At 34.6% G+C, this 18,930-nt stretch overlaps 1 protein-coding gene and 1 long non-coding RNA gene across 4 annotated transcripts; both read right to left on the bottom strand.

The window, feature by feature from the left end:
* Window positions 1-2,190: 2,190 nt before the first annotated feature.
* Window positions 2,191-8,742, bottom strand: LOC108991595. 3 transcript variants are annotated; one of them, XR_001996165.2, is made up of 3 exons: window positions 5,041-8,742; window positions 3,757-4,511; window positions 2,191-2,547 (listed from the first exon to the last, which is right to left on the bottom strand). It is a non-coding gene; the product is annotated as an uncharacterized LOC108991595 (long non-coding RNA). The 3 variants fall into 3 exon arrangements; XR_004798329.1 differs by having other exon boundaries at window positions 2,191-3,882; window positions 3,989-4,511; XR_004798328.1 differs by having other exon boundaries at window positions 2,191-4,511; window positions 5,041-5,250; window positions 5,353-8,742.
* Window positions 8,743-10,599: 1,857 nt separating this feature from the next.
* LOC109000255 (MATH domain and coiled-coil domain-containing protein At2g05420-like) lies at window positions 10,600-13,095 on the bottom strand. Its single transcript, XM_035687736.1, has 6 exons — window positions 12,976-13,095; window positions 12,181-12,328; window positions 11,900-12,069; window positions 11,371-11,653; window positions 11,122-11,294; window positions 10,600-10,947 (listed from the first exon to the last, which is right to left on the bottom strand). The coding sequence occupies exons 1-6, from the start codon at window positions 12,998-13,000 to the stop codon at window positions 10,793-10,795; spliced, it is 954 nt and encodes a 317-aa protein (XP_035543629.1). The 5' UTR covers window positions 13,001-13,095; the 3' UTR covers window positions 10,600-10,792.
* Window positions 13,096-18,930: the final 5,835 nt, after the last annotated feature.

The raw sequence follows: 18,930 nt of genomic DNA, 5'->3' as shown, positions 1-18,930 counted from the left end.
AAAATTACAAACGATTAGTCCAAATACAAACTAATTATAAATTAAGTAACAAGTTAATCTTAATTTTTTCTAAGTAACTTATTACTACGCAATGATTAATGATTTGATCTTTCATATCTTGGGAAACTTTAGCCTAGGAGGATGTAGTCATCAGTGTATGTGTGGTTAAAGGTACTAACATAGGAATCAAGCTAAGCTGCAAAATCTCCAGAGTCATTAGTATGATCATCAAAAAATATTAACTTTAATTTTTTCCTTTTTCCATAACTTCTCTCTGCATACACCTCTAGTAGCACCTCGACCTCGACGATGACTTACAACAACTATATAGTAATTAAAGCACATAATATCAAAAAAATTATTTTATTTTTAAAATACTATTACTTAAATCATCACATAAAATCAAGTTTCTACCTAACATACCTTGTTCTGGGTCTGGTAATGTTGGCCCACAATTCGTGGCAGACAAACCAATTGAGGAGTCGGTAATGGATGGAGATGGCACGCAAGTTGATTTGCATTTGGGAGACATATATGTTTTAAATTGTAATAAATTATTATTCACAAAAATGTTATTATTTTTATAACAACGATATTTACATAGAAACAATTATCATTTACTATCAATTTTGCTGGACTAGTCACCTTTATCCTCACTCAACACTTTAGTTAACTCATGTTCTTCTGACAAGCAGCTCTCAATTACTTTTGGTTCAACATCTTCTCTATGCAATAGAACCATGTCATATTGATTGAGATCAAAAAATAAATTGATATCTGATTCGTTTTCTTAATATGCTTCTTCATTTGTTGGACCATCAAATTATTTATGTTGTCCATCTACCTTTGGAAAGTAATCATATACATTTCTTGGTGAAAACTTCTATACTACTCGCCATGGATTTTCGTACTCCGAATCATCTAAATAAAAAACTTGCGAGAATGAAAGGATTATCCTCATACTATGTGCGAGATGTATTGACACTCAAAATATTCATCATTATGCACTCTCAACCTAGGATTTAAGACATCCCACCTATTATATTTAAACAATCAGACCATATGTCCCACCCACGTACTTTAACCTAATGATATTTTCGACTACTTCGTAGAAATAAATGTTTTCCTCCTTGTGGCTTCCTTTGACTACAACCTTACAATTTTGAGATTTTCTATATCGTTCACTTATAGTTAATATAAGCTGAAATCTTATAGTTCATAAATAGAACAAGTCAATTAGTTTAATAAGAATAAAATAACTATATGATATAAACTATACTATATAGTATAGTATAGACATAGTATACTATATAGCAGGATATAGTATAGTATATAGTTACATAGTAGTATTGTAGTATATAGTATATTATATATTTGTTTAATGGTAGTATATCTACAAAAAATACAATGTTTCCCCAAGAATGAAATTGGTGGGAAGAAGCATCTTTTTTGTGGGAAAAACGTTTTTCCCACAAATTTTCTTCGTGGGCATCTCGTGGGATATAAGTTGCCGCAAAAAGTGGTATAATATCCCACAAAAACTCTAACTCATGGGAAATACATGGAATTCTCCACGGCACATTCCACGGCAAGAGCCTTCCACCACTTGCAGCAAAAGCCAATTGAATTTCTTTACAGCTCGTGGTAATAGGAAAACTTCCACGACAGAATTTGGTGGGAATTAGTGTTATATATCCACCAATAACATTGGTGAGAAAACCGTTGTCAAAACGTTTCTTAATCATGTTGGCTGATGTTCTTCCGGCCGAGTTTTTGGTTGAAAATGCTCAATTGCCATGCACAATTTTTGTGGAAAATATTCTTCACATGACACTGGTTTCCTTTTTCCCCACAAACATATCAGTCATGGAAAATACTTTTTTCCATGCATTCTACTTGTAGGCAATAGTTTTACCTCAGGAAACCGATTTTATTCCCAGAAATCCATGCTCGTAGGAAATAGTTATTTTACATGGAGGAATCTAGTGGCAAATTGTTTAAAATGAAACTGATTTATATTTTTTTTTACCACAAATGCTAGTTTCTGGGTAAAAACAACTTTTGCCCACAAAGGTGGTACCGTAGACAACATTTTTTATTTGGGACATTTCTGGGCAATTTGTTTGCTAGCTTTTCATGAAGAGCTGTTTGATACCTAGGTGAGATATATGGCAAATATACTCCAAAATACACCCACAGCCATATAACATCATTTATATATCAATATTTACATCATTCACGCATGTTCCACTGTTCATTGAAGAGAATGGAAATACATTAATGTTTACTGATTGGGAGGGACAAGAGGGCCGTCAACATGATTATGCATACTATTTTATAACCCATATAACAATGTTTGTTCTACATATACTCATACAACTTGGCTCCAAATGGCATGATCTCCTGATAGCTTCATTCACATGAACTGTATTAGACAGCTTAACTTGATCTGCCCAAATTACTGCGGTAGCATCTACATCCACACATTTCAGATGGCTGATAATGACCTCGAAAGATAGCACAAACATTTGCCTCAACAGCAATAGCCTTATCCAATACAACAAACAAATTCACAGCGATCATAGTAATGAAATCCTAACATATATCTCTCTTAATACTAACTATGGATTTATAATATTTCAAACTCAATCATGTATATGGTAAAATCCTCCAGCAAACCATATGGATAAAGCTGCAATAGATAATTTATCCAAGAACTCAGGAAAGAATAAACCCTTGAGCCAATACATATTTTCCCTAGAAATACAGACAAAATTGCACATCCTGTTTTCACCTCCTGATTATTAGTATACAATAAAGTACACTACAAGGTAGATGCCATATATATGTCAGTATGAACCATATGAGACAAAGGATTTTAACTTGTGTGAAGGCCAAATCAGAACATATTTAACTCAAAACCATTACCAAGAAACAACTATTATCAGGCCTCGGTTCTAGCTCTAGCCCATTTCCAACTTCATTGTTTGGTTTTATATCTCAAAAGTCCACAACAAATCAATAGTGAACACTATTCAAAACAAATTTGCTGACATAAATCTCCCTAAAACTCTTTGCTCATTTACAAGAGATCAATTCAGACTATATGGTAAGTTCCCAAGTAACAAAAAACTATTACAAGAAATACTAACACCATTTGTTGGCAATCAGACCACATGTTTAGCCAATGCAGTATCCTATGAGCAACTTTCCCATATGTCCAACCATCACTCCAGTAATACTTTATCACATAAAGCCTACTGTACCACAATGAATATGCATGACAGCTCCAATATATAAGCTTTGGAACCAATCCTAATCCAAACAGTACATTAATCATCTGGACATATTCCATAAAAGCACCATCAGTAAGCATACCAATTGGGAATTGAGCATAATCCTCATTTAGAATTGAAAGAAATAATTACCTAAGTATTCATGACGTTTTAATTCAAGCATCGTTTCAAACGCCTTTTGGTTCCACTCGAAAAGATATAAAGATGTAAAATTTTCATATTAAGAACAAACTTATAAAAATGCAACCAGCCAAGTGTTTTTTACAAAAAATGACTAATATCTTCTCTTTACATTAGTTACTTTTATTAATCCAAGGTAATTATTCTCCATATACAGTAGTCAACAACAAATCTGGAACTATTATAAACAGACTATCTTTTTTATCACACCTTCCATATAACAACATCATGAGCTATGAACTTAAGTAATAAATAATAGTTATATGAAAGTAACATATACCATCACTGGATCTTTTGCTCCTATCCAGTAATATTTGCTGTATTCTGTTGGTGGTTGCCATTTTACAGAACTGGAGTATGCTAGAATCCTTGTGAATGCAGCTACCTTAATGCTCAAAATGTACCCCTGCAAAAACAGATTATAAGTCAATCTCAGATGATTCAGGTGAAAAGCCCTACAAGCCATCATTGTCCTTCTCGAAGATACTCACTGACTCTTTTTTAACCATTACCTGATGCATACCATCACACAACCTTTGTAGCTACTTACATGGAGATAGTGTGTTATATATTCCCAACACAATATACTGATATAACCACCTGCCACCCTCTCTATCAAAATACCCCAAACCTGCCCACACTACCCATCAAAACGTTGGCATTTAACACACAGCCATCATGTCCATAGGGGGAACACAAAATACAAAAATCCCCAACACTCCAACTATGATGATATCATGTTCAATTGTTTGTCATGCTCAGAAACTGTTTTCGCAAAGCAGCCATATCACCCAAAAGTGACTCTAGTTGAGTCTTGTAAATGTCTGCACATTTCTTGTTCCTTTCATTCTCCTCGGCCATGCATATAATTGCCTTGTTCTTTTGCGGAGCAGGGGAGGGCTCAGGAATGACTGAGTGGCCCAGCCATTGTGCATAGCCTATACTGAACCCAAGGACCTCTTTGAAAACAAAGGCAGCAACTTCATCGACATCCTCTTCTAAGTCTTTCTCATTCGACCTTTATACCATAAGATTCTGAAATTTCACAAAGAAAAATATCATTTAGCAATCCTGTCAGTCATGATTAAAGATGTATTAAATGATTGAAAATCATCTTTGGATAAGCTAACTCACATAATTGTGTTCATATGTTGCATTGATGAATTTACCATTTTCCCTTGACCGATGTGTTTCTTTGTAAAATGTGATCATATTCAGTGTCTCATCACTCTTCAATTAAAAATATCAAGATTGGTTATGCTCAAACTCCACTTTAATCAAAACAAATAACCTATATTGTACACTACATGTCTTACCTTCTCTTCCAAAAGTCTAACAAAGGATTTCCTCACACCTGTATGTTTCAACTTCTGTTTTTTTTCCTATTATTAGTGTTTCTACTAGACTGCTCCTAAAATAATTCGAAATAAATAATGTCATGCACTTGCACTTATTGTACGGAACTGAAAAAAGCAAAATATTCAGAATACTAGCTGCAATAACTTCGCAAAATAAAAAGAGTACTCAGAATTCCCAACATGCCATCAACAAAAGTCATAAGTACCTTGAATGTGCTGTTGGTCCACCTTTCACATAGCCACTCCCAAACATGTGGCTCCACCAACCCTTTCCGACCAGCTAGTGTCTCTTCATGTGATGCATATTTTAGGTAGTGCTTGTATAGTTCATAGTGGTATGTATTGTACTTATCAGCGAGTGCATTTACCACATCTTCGTGATGGTTCTCTTTTGTCCAATCCAACACAAAGTCTGCCTACAAAGCATTGTATCATATCGCATAGTTGTTGTCACTCTAAAAATCATATCTTACCACTTCATAAATTAAAAGATTCATGAATATATTTCTAACCCCTACCCTAACACAATTGATAAGCTTGTGCTTCTCCTTGTCGTCTACCACACTCCAGCTTGCATGCCTCATTTTCACATGTACTTTCAATCCAACTCACTCGACTACTGAATACAATGGTTGATAACGAACTACTTTTATATGCCATCAAAATAATAAAGCGGGCCACTTGGCACTGAAATGGAGTTTATAAGAATTAGGAAGTGGTATCAAGACACTCACCCCTTACTTTGGAATGGATTGAGTGCAAGCCACCTCCTACTGGTCTTCTAACATAAATCTGAGTTGGATAGATGCCCTTCCTACTATTCCCAGGCGTCCGCACTACCTTATTTCTATCAAATGTTAAGTATTGCTCATAGTTTATAAATCAGAATTTCAGAATGTACTCATCTCATGCTTTAGAAAACAGCATGAGATGAGCAGGAGACCTAGAAGCTAGCACATGTTGTTTAATCTGCATTGGAAGTTGATGTTGTTGGACAAACTGTGGGATTTGAAAGTACACTGCCACACCAATATTTGTTGGTAGTTCCATAAAGGACACAGTGAATGATGAATATTAAAGGCAACATAAAAATATAGGTGCTCATTAATGAAGCTGGATAGTTCCAATGCAAGACCTAGGTGTGGTTTGGATGGGAAGGAGTTAGCAAAGGAGTTAGGGAAGGTGAATTAAGGATTTAATTTATGGTTTGACGCCGTTGCCTAGAGCATGGTTTGGGAAATTTGAAGAGATAGCACTAGAATTTGGTATATCACGAGGTCAAACAAATCATTCAGTTCATTGGCTACATTCTATACTCACGTTGGTACGTAGTAAAAGTTGATAATATCATTCCAGAAGACAAAGATACTAAGAGAACTGAAGAATTAAAGCATTTATGTTAATCTAATTTTATAACTAAGACATAGAGAAGCTTAGATATTGATCTATTGGCATAGAGATGGCTCAGGCTGCTAGTGGGACTAGCCTCACTCAAAAGAAGTATACACATTGGCATTGGAATATACAGGTTTATTATGATTCAAACCAAGTTGGCACTCTAATGGATCCAAATCTCAATCATCTATAGTTGGTCAAGGAGAGCTTCCAAGAAAGTATAGAGATGTGCAGAAAAGTCAACATAGCTGTCTATTACAAGACTTGATATCTCGTTTGTGGTCAATGTGACTATCTCATTGAACATATAGGTAACCCTGTGGATTGTAATACAATTTCTAAAGCGCTAGCATTTGATTCATCATGTATAGCTTGTTGATAGGGTCGTCTTGGAAATTTTCAATGTCACGATGCCATAACAATCCTCCTATCAAACCAACAGGTCTAGGCTAGGTTGGAAGTGCAAAAGACTCTATTATCACTTTCAATTGAAAACATATAATCTCTTTTTGATGAATATTAAGGGCAACATCTAATCTATTAGATGTTTTCTAGCATTAATGGCTAGCATCATAATCTCTTCAAGTAGAACAAATACCACATTTCATAGGGAAGCCATCACATACCACATTAATATTGTTGAACTAGTCATTTTCAAGTGTAACAAGAGCGACTTCTCTGGCTGTCTATGTTAAGTATTATACTAAAATAGAAAACATGATTTTAAGAACCTACTCTGATGCATGGGTCATCACATAAAAAACATCTTCATTTCATTAAGTTCTTTTTCTACTTATTATTTATCCAAATATTCTTTAAATAAAGGACTAATAAAAACCAAAGCACCACCCCTATTCTTAGAAAAAGCAAAGTACCACCCCTATTATATTAAGGGTGGATTAATATTTATGTAGTCTTCTTTTTTAATCTTCTATTGCAATTTAATATATAGCTAGCTACTACCTATGTTTCCATTTATTTTCTTTGCATTTGATACCTGCATATAAAATAGGAGAGAGATATTTTCAAGCAATTCTCTATTCGAATTGAATGATCCAACATATATACACATTAATTAGTGGACTTAATTTGTAACATTTTATGTCAAACGTACAAGCTAATTAGGCCGCTTGTAGCTAGACCGTGTAAGTTCCACCTGGACATTTAATATTATGTCTTTCTTGAATTAATTGGATGATCAAATTCAAGTAGAAAGTTAGAAGAGATCAATCTAAGTCTCAACCCTATAAAGTTGTTTCATCAATAGGCTAGCTGGATATTCAACTTGCCATGACTTAACAGACTAATATAAAGCTATAAACAAAGCAGCCAGATGTTTACGAGTAAACATGACTAGATAGATGAAAGTGTCATTTCCATGAGCAGTGTTTTGGATTCATGTGTAGGCATGGGGCATGGCTTAATTTGTAGCTTCATGAAATTGACATTGAGGGGCTTTTTTTCAATGAGAGGCATCTTCATGATCAAGCCAACTAGTTCACTTCAGACCATTTCTTGTTTGCTACATTAATTATGATATTAGCATATATATATATAAATTCTACATATCTTAACACACACACACACACACACATAGCCCCGGCCTCATTGAAATGATCTTCAAGGAGACGAATATCATGTTGGGGGTGGTTTCTATATTAGGGGCATTTAGCCTTGCAAGCAGAGTACCATAAAATCTAATAATTAATTAATTACAAGCTTCCCTTGTAATTGGTCATGATCACACATGTAAATGACCATGTAATTAATAAACATTAATTTGACTCTTTGTCTATATAACATGACATGGAAGATCATGACATCTTACAAATCTAACGGGTGTTACCTTAATTAATTCGCTCATTTATCATACATATATGGGACCACCCTAGTTCACTATACACACCAAAATATGTGGGAAATAAAACTTTTAGCATTATCACCCCTCTCTATCTTAATTACATACTCACTTCTACAACATCACCCCCTACTACTATTACCATTATCAGCCTTCAAATTCATAACTTTCATGTCTCTCAAGCAAACTCAAGATGTGATCCTACACAGATTTGACACAAACTCATCAACTGCAACATCCATCCTATTTTAGTTATACATATTTTACACAAACTCATCATTACAAAATTATACAGATTTTACACAAACTCATCAACACAAATTTTACACAACCATATCATCACAAAATTACACAAATTTTACACAATCATATCATCACAAATTACACAAATTCACATTTTCTATTTTCCATTTCCACTACCAAATCACACAGAAATCAACTCAGAGACAGAGAAGAAGATGAGAGAAAAGAAAGAGAAGATGAAGGGAGAAGAGAGAGAGAGAGAGAGAGAGAGAGAGGCTTATCGTGTGGACTACGGCCTACGGAGGTGCATGGTTTGGGAAGGTTGTGCGGGGGGTGGGGGAGACTGGCTCTGGGTGACTAGGTGAGGTCGCAGCAGGGGGAAGAGAGTGGTGAGGTCGCGAGAGGGGGAAGATTGAAGTGTTTTATTCTTTAAAGCTTTTTCGGCGGGTTGCTATCGCTCAAAAGAGCATTTTCTCGCCGCAACAACAAATCACCTAGAATAGGAAAACAAAATTCAGGTAAGTTTATTTGCGGCAGGATAAAGTTACCCCAAAAAGCTAAAAACCCCCCATCACAAAAACTAATTACCCATGACCAAACCATTATTTTTGGCAATACTATTGCGACGGGAAAAGGACACTGCAAAAGACCATTTTCTCGCCGCAAAATTTTTTTTATCCCACAAAGTTGTAGTTGTCGACGATACCTCATGGTAAAAGGTCATTTTTTTGCCACGAACAGTTTTTGTGTCATTAGGTAATTATTTGTCACGAGTGTGTATCTTGTAAAAAAATATTCATGGCAAAAGACCATATTTCTGGTAGTGTATATACTATATAGTAACATATAAAATAACTATATACTATATACTATATACTATAGTAACATAGTATACTATATAGTATACTATATAGTAGTATATAGTCTAGTATATAGTAACATAGTATTATTGTAATATATAGTAGTTTAGTATATAATACTAGTAGTATATATTAGTATAATATATAGTTAAATATTATAATACATATATAGTATATTAATACATATATGTTTATAGTAGTATAGTACATAGTTAAGTATTATATTATAGTGTACTTATATAGTCATTTGAACGGCTTATAGGCCTGTTCGAATGGACCGGGATCATCGACACAAATGAATTGTCATATTTTATTCTAGAAGTTTCACAAATCTACGTGTTTGAATGGGACCGTACATAGTTCGAACAATAAAAGCCTCTGTTTGAATGTCCAAATTTCTGTTCAAACAAGTAAATTAAAACATATATCTCGTTCAAAACGGAGAACATGCATTCGAACATGACTGCTTGATACAAAATACCCAGTTCAATTGTCGAAGGGTTCACATTCATACAAATTGTTGTACGAAGCCCCTTCTCCGTTGCACACCACCACTCACCACTAACTCTGCCATATATCGACCGTTTGCTACAGTCTAAGAGTTATGACCCATCACACAATGTCTCTATGTGCTTGAAATTTGGATAAAATAAGTTGAAATGAGGGTCAGATTTTGAATCCAATCTGACCACTTTTTGGTATTTTCTGGCCACCACACATGACATTTGGTCGTACAAATGATGGAGTAAAATCTAGGCTTCACTCTATATTAATTTTTTTGCTTAAAACAATGATTCTTGATGAATCGTCGGTTTCCACGTTCGGTCCTGAGTCAACTCAGCCATGGATCTTCATCGATGATCTCGTTCAAACGACTTCAAAGATGTTTGAACGAGCATTTACCAAAGAAGCATTTATGTCTTCTAACGTGAAACAACACGTTCAAACATTACAAACTGAGCCGGCGAGGATGAAGATGTTAAAAACTCAACAATGTCAACACAGAGAGAGAGAGAGAGACGGAGAAAAACTAACTTTGATCGGCGCACGAGGATGAAGACGACAGAGCATGATGAAGACGACAACGCGACGTGATGAAGATGACAGCGCGATGGAGCATAACTTCAATCGGCAGAGGAGACTAGGGTTTCGGCATGTGTGTGTGTGTGAGAGAGAGAGAGAGAGAGAGAGAGAGAGAGAGAGAGATCAAAGAGTCTGAGACAAAGGGTAACCTAACAAGAGTATCAAAACGGTGTCATTTTGCTAATCAAAACGACGTTGTTTAAATACTTGTGGGCAGTTTTTAAAAAAATACTAGTACTTGGTTTTACCTAGCCTGGCTTCACCCGGTTTTATAATGCAATACTCGGCAGAAGAAAAAAAAAAAAAAAAGCGGGGGGGCCCTGATGAACAGTTCTAAATACATCTTTTATAATGAATTTCAAGCCAAATGCAAGCATAAAATAATTAATACAAGCCCGAGGCTAGAAGTTACGACTTGAATGTGACTAAAGCCCCTGATATACAGGTGTAGATTAGTTTTTACATGTATTATTACAAGTTCAACCATTAAAGCTGTAGCCTACTTCATTTTCTTTTTCATTAAAATTTCTTGACCACTGATATTATATCAATATGTGCTTCAATCACCAAGAGGTCATTTGCAAGAAGGCTCCTCGATGAATCCTTGAGCATACGTAGCGACAGGAACTTTGGGTACTCATATCCCCTTGTTGAGGTAGAAAACCAATTACAATCTGCAAATTAAAGAGCATTCAATGACTAACCAATACGTATATCATTTTTCCTCAATGGAAGTACTACTTTCAACCATTAGAATATCATCTAGAGTTTTGCTAATCACAATCTATCTATTGTACCAAGAGTACCTTTTCATATTTGTATAACAAGATACCAAAATGGGAGCTCACCTGTTACTTCCACATGTTCTCCATCCACCCTTCGGTCCCTTACACGTAGAGTATATTCAGCATACAATTTTCCTTTTGGGGGAGGAGTTTCCCAATCAGACAATGATAAAAACAACTTGATATAGCTTTCACCATCGTCAGTTGAAACTGCTCTCGGATATAGCTTCAACTCCCTGTGTTCATCAATGGAAATAGGGGTAAAAAAAATTAGGGAACAGTTAATACATGCAAAAATAGAATGACACATACCATTTACGTTCCCCAACTCTAAACTCTTTTGACAAAGATTCCACATATAATGCTGAAAACCTTCCAATGTCCCAACGGCAGTAACCTGTGATTGGAGAACTCAAAATGGACATACGCTCCCCCTTACCAGTACATTTTATGACAAAAACCTCAGCACCAAATACGCAGGAGTCATCGAGAAGGTATCCATTTAAGGCATCACTAAACATAGTAAGCGGGAGAAATTGAGCAAATCCCCATTCAGTTTTCATTGCATGAAAACGCCTTATTCTCCCATTATCATCTATATAGAGGAAAAAAGTTTAATTATATTAACACAAATTAATTGCAAGAACAAGAAAAAAACACTAAGGGCAAAAGGATTCCTAAATTGCACATAGTTTATTCATACATGATATATATATATATATATATATATGTCTTCCATTTACATGGCAAGTCACCTAAAATCTGTCACACTAAGATCATGATTGGAAATGATATAATGAAAAATAATATTTCTCATATATATCAGACAAACATGAGCAACCTTGGATGGTCAAGTACTCGCCCCCAATCTGATCCAACACAAACAATTTGAACATTGCATTAACCTCCCAACCAAGAGGTAAAGAATCTGTATCTTCAATCACCAAGTAGAGTGAAATATTTTCATCGCCGTCGCATTCTTTTCTTCCACTTGGGTAGAACGATAATTTCCTAATTAAAGATTTAGATCAGAACCAAAAGGCTATTAAAACCTGACAGGAAAGCAATATCAATGGTACTATATGTTCGCAAGAACAAATTAAGGGATTCATATATGCATACCATTTATAGCCATCAATTTCGAAAACCTCTGAGTCATACTTGGGCTCTTTGTCCCCTGGAAATATCTTTATGATTTTTGAGAATGATTCAATCTTGAATGTGTAGTGAGCTGGTGGCAGATCTCTCGTAATTAATCTTTTCATGACTTCTGTTGATGGTAGAAATATTTAGATAATATCATCATAGTGCATTTAGCATGTTTTACAATAAGCTAGTGTATAGAGCATACCATCCATCCACATCATGACTTAAATGGTAAAATTTGATTTGTAAGATTCATATTTTAAAATTTATCTTTTAAATCAAATTATGTCATATAAGTAGTATGTGCATGGTGCAAATGCCTAAGAATATCAGTTTCGCCCAACAAGTTTCAAAAAGCTAAAGAAAATTTTAGCATATCATGATCTTTAATTTGAATCCCTTTAGCTAGCTCCTCGAGTTTTTATTTCACACCCACAATTTCAAAAGAACTCGTGAACTTTGATTAGAAAAGGAAAGTAATTATTGGAAATAATAATCTCATTTGATAATCACGAACCGCATATTAATATCTTACAAGTCTTTAAGCATGTTGATAATTATATTCTTCCAGGTTCTGGCCTTCATTTATACAAAAAATTATACTCGACATATATGCATGCACAACCCTGCACGTAGCTACGGCAAAAGATACTCAAAAATTACAAAATAGAACTTAAAAAAAACCCCGGCCATCATAAATCTGCTTGGGTGATCTTCTTTTGTGAGAGAGATCAGGGCTGAGAGAGAGAGAGAGAGAGAGAGAGGGCATACCAGGCCGGTAAAGGTTGGCCGCCATGTTGATGAGGAGCTTTTAACGTTAATCTGAAAATCTGCTTTTGGGTGTTCCTTTGCGATCGAAAGATGTGAACCCTATCGATCTTGTTGCTCTACTCTCTCTCTCTCTCTCTTTCTTTCTCTCTATATATATATATATATGCTACGTACAATATTCCATCGTAAATCTCCTAGGTTTACTCACGTACATGACCATTAAGAAATTTAAGATTCTAACGTCAATTACAAAACTGGGATAAAAGCAAATTGATGAGACGCAAGGCCAAGTAATGCAATATTCTTCTTTGCTTCAGCAACCTTTTCAGTTAGTTTTACTTTTTAAATAAATAAATAAATCTTTTGGCCTTGGTAATCTTTTCCTTTACTTTTCCTATATTCTTGCTTTGCATTTGATAAATCCTGATTCTAGGAGACCAAAAAGTTCTTAACTGGCGGCATTAAACCAGCTAGCTAGCTAGAATGGTTACCTGAAGTACTACGGCATTCACTATAAGAGATTGTGTTTTCTGACACAAAAAATTGTCTCAAAAAACATAATTTTTGTCTCAAATTATATTTGGAGACAAAAAAAATTTCATCTCTAATTTATCTCAGAAAGACCGTCTCAAAAAAATTTTGGAGACAAAAATCAAATTTTATCTCAAAAAATCATTTTTAGAGAGAAATTGCACAGATCCAGTCGAAACTGTTTGAACGGATAATTTTTTTTTAGACGAACCGATTTCATCTCAATAAATTGTTCGAATGGAATATTTTTTCATCCGAACCGAGACGTCCATTCAAACAATATGAAATATTCACTCGAACTAATGATCATATATGATCATGTTCGAACGAACGGAGTGTTCGAACAGATTTTATGCATTCGAACTAAAAAAATTTTCAAACGACTTGTGCTCGAACAAAAATTATGTCTGTTCAAACATATATTTTATTTTCTGAAATTATATCCGTTCAAATGGGGTTTTGCATATTAATGTTGTTAGAAAAAATAATTTTTTGTTCGAACGTCTGTATTTCTCGTTTCTCGTTCGAATGTGTTAGTTTTTGTTCGAATAGGTCTGTTTTGGTTCGAATCTTATTACAAATGGTAATTTACCGTTCAAACTAGTTATTTACCGTTCGAACTATATTAATCATACAGATCATAATTTAATTAAAAATATCATACTAATATTACACAAATTGTAATTCAAACATCAATTGTTCAAATGTTTTGGAACATCATAATATAAATGCAATTAAAGAAAATATAAATTTTAAGATTATGGTGGTGGCATAGAGTTTTGGGACATCATTAACTGGATTTGTTCAAACATTTTTTGGTTATTCAATTGCATCATCTCTTCGAATCTCGCCTCCAAATCCGCTTCTTGATCTAATCGGGTCAGCAACTCTTTTTCCTTGGACCTCAATCGTTCTATCTCAAGTGCTGCTTCCTCCAATTCCTTAGTCTTGTCATTATTCGATCTGCCTCGAGAATAAGATGATGATGATGAGGAGGAGGATGAGGATGGTTTTACACAACATCCTAAGCCCCTCAATATCCAGAACGTGATCCAAGAACTTGAAAAAAGATCTGAGCATCGTTGACAGATGACGCATCAGATGGATCCGTAACAGTTTCCTTAAGAGATATCATCTTGTCCTATAAAAATAAAAACAATAAAGTTAGTATAAGTAACAAAAATATTATGTGACAATGGAATTAAAAAAACTTAAATTTACATAATTTGTCTCTACTTCGAGGCTGGCCCAAATATCATCACAATTTTTATGTGTTTTAGCATACAATTGGGTCAAATCATAGTCAGCGGGATTTTCTTCTTTCTACAAAAGGAAAATCTATATTAGAACAAAAATCAGAAAATGTGTATTATATATTAATATTTAACGGGCACTAAAATAACATATCATTTTGTTAGACAAACGATGAAAAGATCTAGAACCTGTATGATGGTTTATCTTTAAATTTGATCGATTTGCTTTGTTCACAGTACTCCGTTACTAAAAATAAAATATTAGTCTATATGTTTAATACATCTGTGATATACTATTAAAAAAATATAACATCGATATTACCTGATAAACAGGATCTTCAAACATATCACAAAACATTCTCTCATTCGTTTGGTGGAATTGTTTGGAATGGATTTTGGCGCGCCTCTATTGTAGTACTAAACTTCTTATAATATGCATAGTATCAACCTTTGTACATCCGAAATGCATTCGACATCAGTTCCTCAAATGTTAATCGACCCTCTCTTCGGCCAAAATTAAGCTCAAACTCATCCTTTTGAAAATTATAAACAATTAGTATAAATACAAAGTAACTTGAAAGTAACATGTTATATACTTAGTTGCTTGAGATGTAGCTTATTACCAAACAACGGTTTTTTATGTGGTCTTTCACATATTGGGAAACTTTAGACCAAGAGGATGTAGCAATTTGTGCATACGTACGAGTAAGTCTATCAACATAAGAAGCAAGCCACACTACCGAATCTCTGGAGCCACCGGTGTGATCATCAGGAATATCAACTTTGATTTTACCCAATTTCCTTACTTTCTCTATGCAGACACCCATCGTAGTGCCTCTACCTCGGCGCTTGCTTACAACAGCTATATATACAATAATTAAAGCATAACTTTTTAATTAAATTAATTTATTTTATAGATATATTGCTTAAATTGAGCATAAAATATAATATTTAATTTGATAAAATACTTTATTTTGGGCCTGGTGATGTTGGCTCACTATTCATAACAGGTGAACCACACGGGGAGTCAGTAATGGATGGTGATGGCACACGTATTACTTTGCGTTTGGGAGGCATATCTATTTAAAATTGTAACAAATTATTATTCAAACAAACGTTACAGATATTTATATGTTAATATTACTTACAAAAATTCATGTTTGAAATTCTTTCACTATCCATTTTGCTAGACTAGTCGCCCTCACCCTCACTAGACACTTCAGTTGATTCATCTTCTTCCCATATTTCACCCTCAATTATTTCGGGTTGAACATATTCTCTACGCAATGGGACCATATCATATTGGCTTAGATCAACAAATAGAATAGATTGATGCCTATTTCATTTTCTTGATATGCTTCTTCATTTGCTGGACTATCAACTTCTTCATGTGGTTCGTCTGCCTCTGGAATGTAATCATATACATTTCTTGGTGCAAACTTCTCCACTATCCGCCATGGGTTTCCGTACTCTGGATCATCTAAATAAAAAACTTGTTTCGCTTGGCAAGCGAGAACGAAAGGATTGTCCTCATACCATGTGCGAGAAGTATTGACACTCACAAAATAATAATCATTATGCACTCCCAACCTACGATTTGAGACATCCCACCAATTACATTTAAACAACCAGACCATATATCCCCCCACGTATTTTAACGCTATGATATCTTCCACAATTCCTTAGAAGTCAATGTTATCATCCCCATGGCTTCCTTCAACTATGACCCCACAATTTTGAGTTTTCCTATATCGCTCTCTATCAGTTGTGTGAAATCTATATCCACGCACCAAACATCCTGAGTACTGGATGGCATGCCTAGGCGGACCATATGCTAAAGCATACAGTTTTGGTGAGATTTATTTTGAATTTTCACCATATTTCAATGCAACCTATATAAATAAATATTATTATATACAAAAAAAAAGTAGAGTTTAATGGTATGAAATTCGTATTATAAAATGTGGCTTAATAGTAATATCATATGTTCAAACCACGTCAATTACACCATTCGAGCGAAGTAGTTGTATATGTTCACAGCGCATGTTCATGTGAATATTTAATTTGTATGAAGTTAAACTATATTATTATACATAAACTTAAAGATAATATTGATGTAAAGGATCATCACTAACCTCAAGTAGTGATCAATCTCTGCGTAGTTATTCAAGACGTACCATCAAGCTCTTTCAAACTCTCACCCACATAGATCGTAGCCCCCTTGTGCGCCTATGGGATGCACGGACTAGGAAAATATAGTAAATGTCAATGAGACTCTCATCTCTCGCCCACCTTCATAATTTTAGTCTAGTCTTGTAAATCTAGTATCAGTCCCACGAAAATACATTGAACAAAAGGTATGCCACTCATTTTCAATATATGATTCCACAATCGAACCTTCTAGACGAACTTTATTCCCAACAGATCGCTTAAGTTTTCCCAAAAATTGTTTAATAGGATACATCCATCTATACTGAACCGAGCCAGCAACTAAAGCCTCACGAGGTAGGTGCACAGCCAAATGAACCATTACATCAAAGAATGAAAGAGGGTACGAACTCTCAAATTTGTATAATATTACTACAATGTTGGCTTCCATTTTTAACAATACATCAACTTTCAACGTTCTACTACAATTGTCTCTGAAGAATCCCTCTAATTTTGTCGGAGCTGTATGAACATCTTTGGTAAGCTTTTCACGCACACCAACCGACAACAGACGCTGCAGAAATACATGACAGTTGGGACTTTTAAGACCAGTTATCTTCCAATCATGTGTTCAAACACATCTTGTCATGTTTGAAGCATAGCCATCGGGTAATTTGATTTTCATAAACCAATCACAAAACTTTTGTCTCTCATCATTTGAAAGTATATACCATTCGATGGGCATATAAGCTGACGACCTATTATCTTGCAAATGCAACTCCGGTGTTATCCCCAACTCCTTTAAGTCTTTACGAGAATTAGCTGTATCTTTTGTCTTCCCTTCTGTTGACATCAGAGTGTTCAATATATTCTCACATATATTTTTCTCGATGTGCATAACATCTAAATTGTGGCGTAGTGTCAAGGTAGACCAGTATGGCAATTCAAAGAAAATTTTTTTTTTTTTTTGTCTAATTCAACTCCACATCTTGTCATTTTCTCTTTCGAACCTTTATATCTTTCTCAAATCTATTTCTGAAACATGCCCCAACTGCGCGATAATATCATTCCCAGACAACTCTGGCGGTGATGCCCTGCACTCAACCCTTCCATCAAACATTGCTCAATTTCAACGCCATCTATGATCATGTGGTAGATAACGACGATGTCTCATAAAACATAATTTCCTACCATGACTCAACCACTGAGACTGTGTATCTTTATTGCAAACAGGACAAGCCATTTTACCTTTTGTGTTCCATCCAGACAAATTTTCATATGCTAGAAAGTCATTTATTGTCCATGTACTGATACCCTAATCCCAAAACTCTTTCAACTCTGCAATCAGTAATTGTAGATATACATCTAATTCATTCCCTGGTGACCTTGGCCTTGGTATTAGTAGAGTCATCATAAAATACGGATCATTCATACACTTCCAAGGTGGCAAGTTATAAGGCATTAATATGACAAGCCAAGTACTATGAGAAGTGCTCATGTTGCCAAATGGATTAAAACCATAAATATGATATATTTTAAATTAATTATATAAAATTCCTTAGATGACATATATGATATATTTTAATATACCATAAATAAAAATAAATCCCTATAGGTAGATTTTTCCTCTTTTGAAAATGATAATTAATAGACTCAAATAATATTTATTTTTAAAATATTTAAATTTCTTTCAATAAATTTTTATAATGAAACTTATGTTGATTGTCTGTGCCACCGTTCGAACGAATCTTATGAGAATTTGAACGGTTTATAACTCCATTTCAACATAAAAGTATTGTTCGAACGCTATAGCAATCATCCCGGCCAGATTTATTATAACTTCCCACCAAGAAATTAGTTCAAATGATTAAATATAGCATTCGAATGGTTTCTAACTTTCTTCGGGCACAATTGTGTATACGTTCTAGCCATGATTATTATTTGAACAACTATGTCAACATTCAAATGCGAATTACAATATTGTTCGAACATGTATGGGAACGTTCGAACCGTATAACAACCA

Source organism: Juglans regia, chromosome 2, assembly GCF_001411555.2.
Source record: "Juglans regia cultivar Chandler chromosome 2, Walnut 2.0, whole genome shotgun sequence".
NCBI lineage: Eukaryota > Viridiplantae > Streptophyta > Magnoliopsida > Fagales > Juglandaceae > Juglans > Juglans regia.
Note: the sequence above shows the minus strand (reverse complement) of the source record. Positions and strands in the feature narration are given on the sequence as shown.